At 40.7% G+C, this 14,112-nt stretch overlaps 1 protein-coding gene across 1 annotated transcript in view; it reads right to left on the bottom strand.

The window, feature by feature from the left end:
* Positions 1-14,112, bottom strand: part of LOC138975478 (DNA excision repair protein ERCC-6-like) — a 60,224-nt gene that overhangs the window by 21,916 nt on the left and 24,196 nt on the right. Inside the window, exon 14 of the mRNA XM_070348172.1 lies at positions 13,589-13,778. Coding sequence (XP_070204273.1) covers positions 13,589-13,778 — 190 coding nt within the window. The remainder of the gene's footprint in view (positions 1-13,588; positions 13,779-14,112) is intronic.

Here is a 14,112-nt window from a genome sequence, read left to right as displayed (position 1 = left end):
ACTATCGAAGGGTGTTTTTTTTGGTTCAGTGTAGAGTTTATACTAGATCAACGAGGCCGAGAAGCGAAATATCAACACGGCGAAAGATGAAAACGTCACACCGGCGATATTTACTTTGACACGGTACGACGATTTTTACACAACTGTTTACTCAGGACTGTGGCGTGAAATTGTAAGTCTCCATCCCAGAAAAATAATTTCCGTTAATAGTTCGCTGTTGATTGGTAACATTATTTTACTCCGAGCATTGCTTAGTTGAGTGAACAAAGACACAAAGTCAAGAAGAAATCAACGACTCCACCAATCCCCTCCCCCCGCAGGTGACGAGCAACTGAAAGGAGGGGCGGTCCATGGTCTCCTGTTGTGAAATGTTCATTATCTTTTAGTTCCTTGTTTTCCTTGACGTGTATTTCTTCCGATAGAACAAACAAAACACACAAGCCATGGTTCGCTAGTTCCGCCGGTCAAACACTTTTTCGTTTTGCCCCAAGGCAGGTCCGAGCTCACATCGCCCCCCCGCCCATTGTAAGCTTTACGCCCTCGCGGCAAAGCCATGCCCCGCCCCTTATGCTAGCTGATTGGACGAGCGCTGTATTAGTGCTGCTCAGCGATTGGACGAGAATCAATCAGTGTCACCTTCCTCGTCATGTTGCCCGATTATAATGAGCTTGAAGCTACATCAACCAATTAAAAGGATGCTAACACCGTTGGACCAAAACAGGCAAACTCAGTCAGCGAGGATATTAAATAGCTGCCATCCTAAATTAATGTACAGTCCGAGTTTAAAGGTCAAGGCGGGCATACGGCTGTGCGGCTCCAACCTGAATATGGCTCTTGACATCGTATCGACTTCCAGTGTCAAGTGTTCGGACAATTACTTCAAAGTTTGTTGAGTAAATCAAGTGCTGCAGTGATTTGTCAAGTACAACACCAACTCTACCTCGTCTCCGGACTTCGGCTACTACATGTACTTCCACGGTTGCAAGGTGAGTTTGTTAAGACTTTTCGTATTGCTCACTTTCGGAATTCTCACTCTCTCTATCTGTCTGTCTGTCTGTCTGTCTGCCTGCCTGCCCCTCTCTCTCTCTTTTTTTCACATGAATACCTTGTATACTTTCTGCCGTCGTATGTCTCTCTGTCTCTGTCTCTCTCTCAATTTTCACACTTTTCATATGTATACTTCTTCTTGTTCGCTCGATGTATACTTTCTGCCGTCGTCCGTCTATCTCTCTCTTATGCAGATTCTTGATAGCCTGTTCAAGTTTAGTTTAAAGTCGAGGCTAGTTTTGAAAATAAATGATACGATTAGAAATGTTATAATGTTCAGAATTATGAAACGTTATCTGTTTTTGTATTTCATTTTCAGTTAAATTCTTCAGTTAACAAATTACTCTCTCCTTCTCTCTCTCTCTCTCTCTCTCTCTCTCTCTCTCTCTCTCAACTTTCACTCTTTCATATGTATACTTCTGCCTGTTCAAGTTTAGTTTAAGGTCGAGGCTAGTTTTGAAAATAAATGATACGATTAGAAATGTTATAATGTTTACAATTATGAAACGTTATCTGTTATGTATTTCATTTTCAGTTAAATTCTTCAGTTAACAAATTATTTTTATTCGCCCTGTATCTCTCTCACTCTCTCTCTCTCTCTCTCTCTCTCTCTCTCTCTCTCTCTCTCTCTCTCTCTCTCTCTCTCTCTGTCCGTCTCTCTCTGTCTGTATCTGTCTCTCTCACACAGTTCATATGTATATGCTCGACATGATTGTGGACAGATTTAAGATAAGAACTTCAGAAAATTGACACATATACTACGATTCTAATTCTTTGAGAAGCTACTTAGGAACAAGATAAGAACATCACAAAGATGTCTGTTTTTCTTTGGCATGTTCAAGTCAACCGGGGCTTTAAGCAAGATCGGTTGCCTTTTGGGTGCCAAACGAAAATTGACAAATATACTACGATTCTAATTCTTTGAGCAGCTAATTAATAACAAGATCAGAACATCCGAAAGATGTCTGTTTTTCCTTGGCACTTTCCAGTCAACCGGATGTTCCACAGAGCCAGTCGCTATTGGGTGCCAATCAAATATAGAAACTGAAGTCACTTTTTGCTGTTGTTTTTTCGTGTGTGTTTTTGGTGTTTTTTTGCACCTGGTCCGCTACATATACCGAGAAGCACGTATGACAGTCGACACGTCTTCTTTGAGCAGTATTGACGACCAGTCTGTTTTTCTTTGGCATTTTTCAGGCAACCGGCAAAACTGGTAAACCTGTTGCCTTTAGGGTGCCAAACGGTAATGGACACAGTCATACAACTTCGATAATGTTTGGGTTTGTGAAACTTACGGGAAGGTTTTTTTAACACTTTTTTTTTCCCCCTTAATATTTTTGTTTTTTGTTTAAGGGGGGGGGGGGGGGGGGAGGGGTTACCAAATTGTGCTGACTACATAACTCTTGCTTCTTCTTTGTCAAACTTATGACAAAAAAAATTGTGTTAACTACAAACAAAAAAAAACGGATCTGAAAGATGTCTGTTTTTCTTTGGCATGTTCAAGTCAACCGAGGCTTTAAGCAAGATCGGTTGCCTTTTGGGTGCCAAACGAAAATTGACATATATACTACGATTCTAATTCTTTGAGAAACTACTTAGGAACAACAAGATAAGAACATCACAAAGATGTCTGTTTTTTCTTGGCACTTTCCAGTCAACTGACACGTTTTTATATAGAAGCCTACTGTGGTTCTTGTGCTTAGGCTGTGTATTGGACTGTCACTGTATGCCTGCATTATTAGTTGTCAGTAATTATTACATGTGCTGATTGTTCTCTTTGCCTGCGCGCGTTTAGTATGTTGGTTATGTTTGGTCATAGTATGTTTGCTTATGTTTGGTCGTTATATCTTTGCCTGTGCGTGTATTGTATGTTTGGTCGTTTTCTTTGCCTGTGCATGTATAGTTTGTTGGTTATGTTTGGTCGGTTTCTTTGCCTGTGCGTGTATAGTATGCTTGGTCGATGTATGTATTGTAAAGCGCTAAGAGTAGACATTTTTCTAGAATAGCGCTATAAAAGTTTGCATTATTATTATTATTATTAACTGGGGCTTTAAGCAAGATCAGTTGCCTGTTGGGTGCCAAACGAAAATTGACACATATACTACGATTCTAATTCTTCAAGCAGCTAAACCTGTTGCCTTTTGGGTCCCAAACGGTAATGGACAGTCATACAACTTCAATAATGTTTGGGTTTGTGAAACTTACGGGAAGTGTTTTTTTTCCTTTTATTTTCTTCTTCATTTTTGGGTTTTTTTTGCTAACAGGGGGGGGGGGGGGGGGGGGGTTACCAAATTGTGCCGACTACTTAACTCTTACTTCTTCTCTGTCAAACAAATGGCAAAAACCGTTTTAACTACAAAAAAAAGGTTCTTATTTAAATGAAGTACAACACGTCTTCTTTGAGCAGTATTGACGACCAGTCTGTTTTTCTTTGGCACTTTTCAGGCAACCGGCAAAACTGGTAAACCTGTTGCCTTTAGGGTGCCAAACGGTAATGGACACAGTCACACAACAGTCGATAATGTTAGGGTTTGTTAAACTTCCGGAAAGTTTTTTTTTTCATTTTTTTTCCTTCTTCATTTTCTTGGTGTTTTTTTTGTTACGGGGAGGGTGTTACCAAATTGTGCCGACTACATTACTCTTGCTTCTTCTCTGTCAAACAAATGTCAAAAAAATGTTTTAACTACAAAAAAAACCGGCTCTTATTTAATTGAAGCGGCATTGTCGAGCAGTCTGTTTTTCTTTGGCACTTTTCAGTCAACCGGCAAAACTGGTTAACCTGTTGCCTTTAGGGTGCCAAACGGTAATGGACACAGTCACACAACTTCGATAATGTTTGGGTTTGTGAAACTTACGAGAAGTTTTTTTTTTTCTTTTCTTCATTTTTTTTTGGTTTTGTTATGAGGGGGGTGGTTACCAAATTGTGTCGACTACATAACTCTTGCTTCTTCTCTGTCACACAAATGGCAAAAAAATGTTTTAACTACAAAAAAACTCGGGTCTTATTTAATTGAAGTACGGTATGTGTCTTAGGTGAAGTACAATAACTATCCTAATCCTATATCATGCGTTCTTCCATCAGAAATCGATGTTTTACGGGAGTGAACTTGGGGAAAAACGCGGATTTTTGTGCCAAATGGAAAAACAACTAAGGTATAATTGTAAGCAATGGTTCGTCTTCTCTTTTTGTCAGAACATTCTGTTTCTCTGTCGCACTTTCTGCGGCACTAAATATCTAATTTCTAAATGGGCATATGTATAAAAACAAAATTAGTATAAAACAAGTCGCGTTAGGCAAAATTACTACATTTAGTCAAGCTGTGGAACTCACAGAATGAAACTGAACGCACTGCATTTTTTCACAACGACCGTAGTCCGCCGCTTGTGCAAAACGGAGTGAAACTGACGAACCTGTTTTGCGCGGTAGTGGTTTTGCTGTGCTGCATAACACTTTTCTGTGCCTCTCTTCGTTTTAACTTTCTGAGCGTGTTTTTAATCCAAACATATCATATCTATATGTTTTTGGAATCAGGAACCGACAAGGAATAAGATGAAATTGCTTTAAATCGATTTCGGAAATTTAATTTTAATCATAATTTTTATATTTGTAATTTTCAAAGCTTGTTTTTAATCCGAATATAACATTTATATGTTTTTGGAATCAGCAAATAATGACAAATAAGATGAAATTGTTTTTGGATCGTTTTATAAAAAAATTATTTTAATTAGTTTTCAGATTTTAATCACAAAAATTATCAATTAATTTTTAAGCCTCTAAGCTGAAATGCAATACCAAAGTCCGGCCTTCGTCGAAGATTGCTTGGCCAAAATTTCAATCAATTTAATTAAAAAATGAGGATGTGACAGTGCCGCCTCAACTTTTACAAAAAGGCGGATATGACGTCATCAGACATTTATCTAAAAAATGAAGAAAACGTCTGGGGATATCATTCCCAGGAACTCTCATGTAAAATTTCATAAAGATCGGTCCAGTAGTTTACTCTGAATCGCTCTACACACACACAGACACAAATACACCACGACCCTCGTTTCGATTCCCACTCTATGTTAAAACATTTAGTCAAAATTTGACCAAATGTAAAAAGAAAAAAAAAGAACAGGTCATAATTAAGACTTTAAACACGGACTTGCTTTTCTCAGTACCTCGGGTACATACATGTGGCAGCTCTGACTGAGTGCGAAATTAATTTGCACAGTCATCTTTCATCTCTTTCTCTGTCCGTCTCTCTCTCTCTCTCTGTCCGTTTCTCTCTCTCCATCTCTGTCCGTCTCTCTCTCTCCATCTCTGTCCGTCTCTCTCTCTGTCCGTCTCTCTCTCTGTCCGTCTCTCTCTCTGTCCGTCTCTCTCTCTCTGTCCCTCTCTCTCTCCCTCTCTGTCTGTCTCTCTTTCTCTGTATGTCTGTCTGTCTGTCTGTCTGTCTCTCTCTCTCACACTGTTCATATGTATGCTCGACATGATTCCGGACAGATTTAAGATAAGAACATCACAAAGATGTCTGTTTTTCCCTGGCACTTTCTAGTCAACAGGGGCTTTGAGCAAGATCGGTTGTCTTTTGTGTGCCAAACGAAAATTGACACATATACTACGATTTCTTTGAGAAACTACTTAAGAACAACAAGATAAGAACATCACAAAGATGTCTGTTTTTCTTTGGCACTTTCCAGTAAACTGGGGCTTTAAGCAAGATCAGTTGCCTGTTGGGTGCCAAACGAAAATTGACACATATATGATATACTACGATTCTAATTCTTCAAGCAGCTAATTAGGAACAAGATAAAAACATCACAAAGATGTCTGTTTTTCTTTGGCACTTTCCAGTAAACTGGGGCTTTAAGCAAGATCAGTTGCCTGTTGGGTGCCAAACGAAAATTGACACATATACTACGATTCTAATTCTTCAAGCAGCTAATTAGGAACAAGATAAAAACATCACAAAGATGTCTGTTTTTCTTTGGCACTTTCCAGTAAACTGGGGCTTTAAGCAAGATCAGTTGCCTGTTGGGTGCCAAACGAAAATTGACACATATACGATTCTAATTCTTCAAGCAGCTAATTAGGAACAAGATAAAAACATCACAAAGATGTCTGTTTTTCTTTGGCACTTTCCAGTAAACTGGGGCTTTAAGCAAGATCAGTTGCCTGTTGGGTGCCAAACGAAAATTGACACATATACTACGATTCTAATTCTTCAAGCAGCTAATTAGGAACAAGATAAAAACATCACAAAGATGTCTGTTTTTCTTTGGCACTTTCCAGTAAACTGGGGCTTTAAGCAAGATCAGTTGCCTGTTGGGTGCCAAACGAAAATTGACACATATACTACGATTCTAATTCTTCAAGCAGCTAATTAGGAACAAGATAAAAACTTCACAAAGATGTCTGTTTTTCTTTGGCATTTTCAAGTCAACCGGGGCATTAAGCAAGATCGGTTGCCTTTTGGGTGCCAAACAAAAATTGACACATATACTACGATTCTAATTCTTTGAGAAACTACTTAGGAACAACAAGATAAGAACATCACAAAGATGTCTGTTTTTCTTTGGCACTTTCCAGTGAACTGGGGCTTTAAGCAAGATCAGTTGCCTGTTGGGTGCCAAACGAAAATGGACACATATACGATTCTAATTCTTCAAGCAGCTAATTAGGAAGAAGATAAAAACTTCACAAAGATGTCTGTTTTTCTTTGGCACTTTCCAGGTAACCGGGGCATTAAACAAGATCGGTTGCCTTTTGGGTGCCAAACAAAAATTGACACATATACTACGATTCTAATTCTTTGAGAAACTACTTAGGAACAACAAGATAAGAACATCACAAAGATGTCTGTTTTTTCTTGGCACTTTCCAGTCAACTGGGGCTTTAAGCAAGATCAGTTGCCTGTTGGGTGTCAAACGAACATTGACACATATACTACGATTCTAATTCTTGGAGCAGCTAATTAGAAACAACTTTACAAGATAAGAACATCACAAAGATGTCTGTTTTTCTTTGGCATGTTCAAGTCAACCGGGGCATTAAGCAAGATCGGTTGCCTTTTGGGTGCCAAACGAAAATTGACACATATACTACGATTCTAATTCTTTGAGCAGCTAATTAATAACAAGATAAGATCATACGAAAGATGTCTCTTTTTCCTTGGAAATTTCTAGTCGACATGAGGTTTCACAGAGCCAGTCGCCTACTGGGAGCCAATCAAAAATAGAACCTGAAGTCAATTTTTGCTGGGTTTTTTTTGTGTGTGTGTGGTTGGTTTTTTTTTGCACCTGATCCGCTACATATACCGAGAAGTACGTATGACAGTCGACACGTCTTCTTTGAGGGGTATTGACGAGCTGTTTTTCTTTGGCACTTTTCAGTCAACCGGCAAAACTGGTTAACCTGTTGCCTTTAGGGTGCCAAACGGTAATGGACACAGTCATACAACTTCGATAATGTTTGGGTTTGTGAAACTTACGGGAAGGATTTTTTTTCCTGTTTTTTTTTCTTCTTCGTGTTTTTTGTTTTTTTTTATGGGGAGGGGGGGGGGGGGGGGGGGGTGGTGTTGTGTTACACAGCTCTTGCTTCTTCTCTGTCAAACAAATGGCAAAAAAATTGTTTTAACAACCCCAACAAGAGGGGCAAAGCCCATACGACTCACATGCTTGACCTTGACCTTTACATGACCTTGACCTTCAGGGTCAAGGTCAAATAACTAAACCTAGTAATGACATCATACACTAAGAACTGCTTTAGACATTTTTCCTACCAAAATACAATGTGACCTTGACCCAAGGTGAAGGTCATCCAAGGTCATGCAACACAAAGCTGTTCATTCAAGACATAGGAAGTACAATGGTGCTTATTGGCTCTTTCTACCATGAGATATGGTCACTTTTAGTGGTTCACTACCTTATTTTGGTCACATTTCATAAGGGTCAAAGTGACCTTGACCTTGATCATATGTGACCAAATGTGTCTCATGATGAAAGCATAACATGTGCCCCACATAATTTTTAAGTTTGAAACAGTTATCTTCCATAGTTCAGGGTCAAGGTCACTTCAAAATATGTATACAATCCAACTTTGAAGAGCTCCTGTGACCTTGACCTTGAAGCAAGGTAAACCAAACTGGTATCAAAAGATGGGGCTTACTTTGCTCTATATATCATATATAGGTGAGGTATTCAATCTCAAAAACTTCAGAGAAAATGGGGAAAATGAGAACAATAGCTGTTTTTTAGGCAACATTTATGGCCCCTGCGACCTTGACCTTGAAGCAAGGTCAAGATGCTATGTATGTTTTTTGGGGCCTTGTCATCATACACCATCTTGCCAAATTTGGTACTGATAGACTGAATAGTGTCCAAGAAATATCCAACGTTAAAGTTTTCCGGACGGCCGGCCGGACGGACGTCCGGACGGACGGACGGACGGACGACTCGGGTGAGTACATAGACTCACTTTTGCTTCGCATGTGAGTCAAAAAACCGGGTCTTATTTAATTGAAGTACGGTATGTGTCTTAGGTGAAGTACAATAACTATCCTAATCCTATATCATGCGTTCTTCCATCAGAAATCGATGTTTTACGGGAGTGAACTTGGGGAAAAATGCGTTTTTTGTGGCAAATGAAGAAAAAAACCTAAGGTATAATTGTAAGCGCTAGTTCGTCTTTTCTTTTGTCAAACGAAAATTGACACATATACTTCGATTCTAATTCTTTGAGCAGCTACTGAGGAACAACATAAGAACATCACAAAGATGTCTGTTTTTCTTTGGCACCTTCAAGTAAACCGGAGCTTTAAGCAAGATCGGTTGTCTTTTGGGTGCCAAACGAAAATTGACACATATACTACGATTCTAATTCTTTGAGCAGCTACTTACGATCAACAAGATAAGAACATCAGAAAGATGTCTGTTTTTCCTTGGCACTTTCCAGTCAACCGGGGTTTTAAGTAAAATGAGTTGCCTTTTGGGTGCCAAACGAAAATGGACACATATACTACGATTCTAATTCTTGGAGCAGCTACCTAGGAACTATGTTTTTAGTCGTTTCCACCATTCTCGTCATCCCAGAAGAGTTTTCTCTTGGCACCTTTTAGTCAACTGATTGCCTCATGAGAAACCAGTTGCCTTTAGGGTGCTAACTGAAAATGAACCGTGATCTTCAACTCTACCTTCTGCACTCAATCGATCATTTGTGTAAATTAACAATCAATAATCAAAATCAATGCTTATTCTCTCAGTGTTATTCTCTCAGTGTTATTCTCTCAGTGTTATTCTCTCAGTGTTATTCTCTCAGTGTTATTCCCTCAGTGTTATTCTCTCAGTGTTATTCTCTCAGTGTTATTCTCTCAGTGTTATTCTCTCAGTGTTATTCCCTCAGTGTTATTCTCTCAGTGTTATTCTCTCAGTGTTATTCTCTCAGTGTTATTCTCTCAGTGTCATTCTCTCAGTGTCATTCTCTCAGTGTCATTCTCTCAGTGTCATTCTCTCAGTGTCATTCTCTCAGTGTTATTCTCTCAGTGTTATTCCCTCAGTGTTATTCTCTCAGTGTTATTCCCTCAGTGTTATTCTCTCAGTGTTATTCCCTCAGTGTTATTCTCTCAGTGTTATTCTCTCAGTGTTATTCTCTCAGTGTTATTCCCTCAGTGTTATTCTCTCAGTGTTATTCTCTCAGTGTTATTCTCTCAGTGTTATTCTCTCAGTGTTATTCCCTCAGTGTTATTCCCTCAGTGTTATTCTCTCAGTGTTATTCCCTCAGTGTTATTCTCTCAGTGTTATTCCCTCAGTGTTATTCTCTCAGTGTTATTCTCTCAGTGTTATTCCCTCAGTGTTATTCTCTCAGTGTTATTCTCTCAGTGTTATTCTCTCAGTGTTATTCTCTCAGTGTTATTCTCTCAGTGTTATTCTCTCAGTGTTATTCTCAGTGTTATTCCCTCAGTGTTATTCTCTCAGTGTTATGCTCTCAGTGTTATTCTCTCGGTGTTATTCTCTCGGTGTTATTCTCTCAGTGTTATTCTCTCAGGTGCAAGGAGAATGGTTCCGAACAACTCTCACTTACTCTATTACACATGTCGTGAGCATTTAGAGTGCTCGCTTCTCTTTGTTAATCAGAATGTGCCCACTGTGTGACATCCACTGACTGTTTCTCTATAGCACATTGTAGATACCGTACTTTCCGGGTCATAAGGCGCGACTTTTTTCCTGAGTTTGACCCCTGCGTCTTGTATAACGAAGCGCCTAATCCGTGTATGAAATACGAAAAAAATCAAAGAGACCGCCTGAGTACCAGTCAAACAACTTGTGATAATGCATGTTTCAGCTACTAGGTACTACCCTGGCCAAGTTTCCTCTCAAGACATCAAAGAGACCGCCCCATAGGTTAAACTCGGTCACTGACCCCGGTGCAGGAAGTGTTTCCTCTCTCAGATCTATGACAGGGGAACCACCTCTCATAGCAAAAACTGGGTCATTGACCCCTGGGAAGAAGGTCAGTGTCTAAACAAGGCAACCCAGCTATCACAATGGACCTGCCTTTGATCTCCCCGCACACACAGAGCACACATATTTCCACTCTGTATTCTTCCTTTGATGTGCGGCTTATTTTCATTCTTCGACCGTTTGTTACCGGTATACTTTTTTAATTTTGGTGCGCCCTATCCGCCCCCTGTAGCGCCTTGTAACCCGGAAAATACGGTAACAGTGTTTTCTAAATCTGTTGTCTCTCAGGTGCCACATAAAAATATAATCGTTTTTTTCCACATTCCAAAGCTCTCACATTGGAGAGAGTAACTACATATGTACTTGTTATATTGCTCTTGGTTTCAAAAGTTAGTTTGAAAATTAGATCTTCACAATATCTATATAATATAATAGAATTGAGCTTGTATAACCACACTCTCACGCGCACGCACACACCCAATCCCTTCATAACTTGATTTTCCTCCCAAGAAGTCCATGAAAAGTGTAAAAATGTGAAAGGTATGTGTGTCATGTGTTGATGACTGCAAATCATTTTAGACTTTGTTGTTGTAAAACCTTGTGAACACCATCCCGTCTGTGTGGTCTCTGTTTGAATGGCACTCGCGTGGCTGTCTGAATACTTTGAAGGACAGCCTACCGGGTGTCAAACAAAACAGAGGCTTAAGTGCAACTTTTGGTGCTTCACAAGGGGTGATCTTAAAATCAGTTCCAAATGCACGTTTATCTCTCACTTGTCATAAAAATAGGCTTATCCCAGTTTCATGCTTATGTTTTTGTGGGTGGTTTTTTTTTTACCAAGAATTTGCACTGGTCAGAACTGGTTGGAGACGGTTTCCCTTCTTTAGTCTGCAAATCGAGTCTCTCACAAGAGAAGTTGTAGTGTTGGTAGGAATAAATAGTGTTGGTCGAGAAACCAGAAACAATCTTTATTTACATTCATTTATTTAATTTTGTTGTGCCTCATTTTTCACTGGATTGAAGAATAGAGATCAGCCTGTGCCGTACCTGCAAGCACCTGTCAACCAGCCACTGAGAGTTGAACGAGTGGCTGTGTGGCAGGTGGTACAGGTGATGGCATGCTATCATGATCATCTTTACAGCTTGCAAATGTAACTATCATACTACATGTATTACTTGTTCGAAAAAGTCTTCTCAAAATAGTGAAAGCACAGAGTCTACTCCTAAGGGAGTTTAAATGAACAACTGTATGTGCATACATATTTATTTATCTTATTTTATTTGCAGTAGAAGGCTAGGGGGACTGACAGAGGTGTTGCTTCATTATCTAAACACAAAAATGTCCATGCTAAACAAGAATCAGCCAAAGGCGATAATACTTACAAATCATGGTTAACACGCATTTCACCTGTGCTGAGTCTTCAAAGGAACACGGCACTAGCATCTTATACTTTGCTTCCAGGCTCAAGTAACAAAACGTGTGGTTTCTTGTGAGAATGGTGATGGTTTTCTTCATCAAGAGATCAAAGGTGCACTCGACAGTTGATTGTTTGTTCCAAAGCTTATTCATTCTCCAGAGATTGGTTTGCATAACTCTCACTCACTCTTGTTGCAGCACATGTAGACATTTAGAGAGCTAACCTCCCCTTGTTTGTTGGACAGACACAGTTTTCTTCTGCACCTATTTCTATGATGCCTATACCTTGTTGAAGCTAGGCATCAAGAGACAGGTCACCAAGAAGACTCACAGAATACAACACTTCCTCCCCACTCCATCAACACACTCCGACTGGATGTTTTTCAAGAGATCAAAGGCGTACCGGCTCCCGTAGCGCAGTGGTTAGCGCATCGGACTGCGGGCCGGAAGATCGTGGTTCGAATCGCATAAGGGGAGCGTGGGTTTTTCGACTCCTACCCAGAATGGAAGTGCTTGGGAAGGCTGGGATCACACAGCCGAATGGGGCGGGGATGTAGCTCAGTCGGTAGCGCGCTGGATTTGTATCCAGTTGGCCGCTGTCAGCGTGAGTTCGTCCCCACGTTCGGCGAGAGATTTATTTCTCAGAGTCAACTTTGTGTGCAGACTCTCCTCGGTGTCCGAACACCCCCGTGTGTACACGCAAGCACAAGACCAAGTACGCACGAAAAAGATCCTGTAATCCATGCATGGATGCAACCTGGAAAATTCCAAAAACCAGCAAAAGTTGGGGTCCAGGTTTTTTAGTATTTAAAATGCCAAAAAAAAACTCTCCTGGAACAAAAACATCGGCAGCTGATGAAACCAAAAACCGGCTGCCGGCGTGTAGCCGGCAGAGTTGCACCCATGTCCATGTCAGAGTTCGGTGGGTTATAGAAACACGAAAATACCCAGCATGCTTCCTCCGAAAACGGCATATGGCTGCCTAAATAGCGGGTAAAAAACGGTCATACACGTAAAATTCCACTCGTGCAAAAAACACGAGTGTACGTGGGAGTTTCAGCCCACGAACGCAGAAGAAGAAGACACAGCCGAGTGTCATTCACTTCACGAATGCGATTGTCGGGGTACTCAGAAAGCGCAAAACTAAAAACTTGTCTCGGCCTTCCTGCACAGGGCTTTCATGGTGACCTTGGTCTCAGTGCTCCTGTTCCATCCATCCCTGAATATTCTGCTGCCAGCCTTCAACGTGTGAGGCTCCGCGGGGGTGGGAGGGGGGGTGTGTCGACGGAGGGACGCAGTGGCGGTCTGCTCTCTGAGGAGGCGGTCTGCTCTCTGTGGCTCCGTGACTTAACAGTCAATGTCGTCAATAAGGGGCTTAGTAGGTAGCGGCCTGTCCATGCAGCCTCCAAAAGGTGCACTACATGCACACAATATAGCAAATCTCCTGGAGATAGGTCAATAGGTCACAGCTGCAGCTGTTTCCCCGAGTGACACATTGACAGTGACATATTGACAGTGGCACATTGACATTGACACATTTCTTCTCCACATAGCTGGGTGGGTTCCTCACCATGCCTCATGCTTTCCAAAAGTCCAATAAATTAAAACATACCACACCAAAACCACCCTTTTAGGACCAAACAACTTAAAACTTCCTCTGTATGAAGCAACCAAACTCACCTGTAAGGGTCCTTGGCGTTGCCGGTGGTCTGGCGGGTGATGGAGTCTTTGAACACCTGTCTGCAGTAGATCTTTTCCTCCACAGTGCCGCAGGTGATGAGGCGGTAGATGACCACATTCTTGGTCTGACCGATGCGGAAGGCGCGGTCCACTGCCTGGGCGTCAGTCGCTGGGTTCCAGCTGGGGTCATCTGAGCGGGTCAAGAGAGAATAAGGTATGGCTTGATATCATGTGTGTAGTTCTATAATAATAATTATAACACTTAACCCCCTCCAAAAACCTGAAAGGTCTTTGAAAGGAGGGAGTCTTAAAATGGGGGTAATTTACAGAGGTTATGAACAGAAAGTCTGAGAAAAGACGGTCTTGAAAGGAAGGAAGTCTTAAATTGGGAGGTCTTAAAAGGGGGCTCCACTGTATCGTGTTCGTAGTTCTAAAATAATGATAATTATAATACTAATATTAATACTCATGATGATAATTACAATGATAATAATACATGTGATAATAAGGTAATTTGTGTGGCG

This window comes from Littorina saxatilis, linkage group LG9 (assembly GCF_037325665.1).
Source record: "Littorina saxatilis isolate snail1 linkage group LG9, US_GU_Lsax_2.0, whole genome shotgun sequence".
Lineage (NCBI taxonomy): Eukaryota > Metazoa > Mollusca > Gastropoda > Littorinimorpha > Littorinidae > Littorina > Littorina saxatilis.
This window is presented reverse-complemented; position numbering and strand designations above follow the sequence as displayed.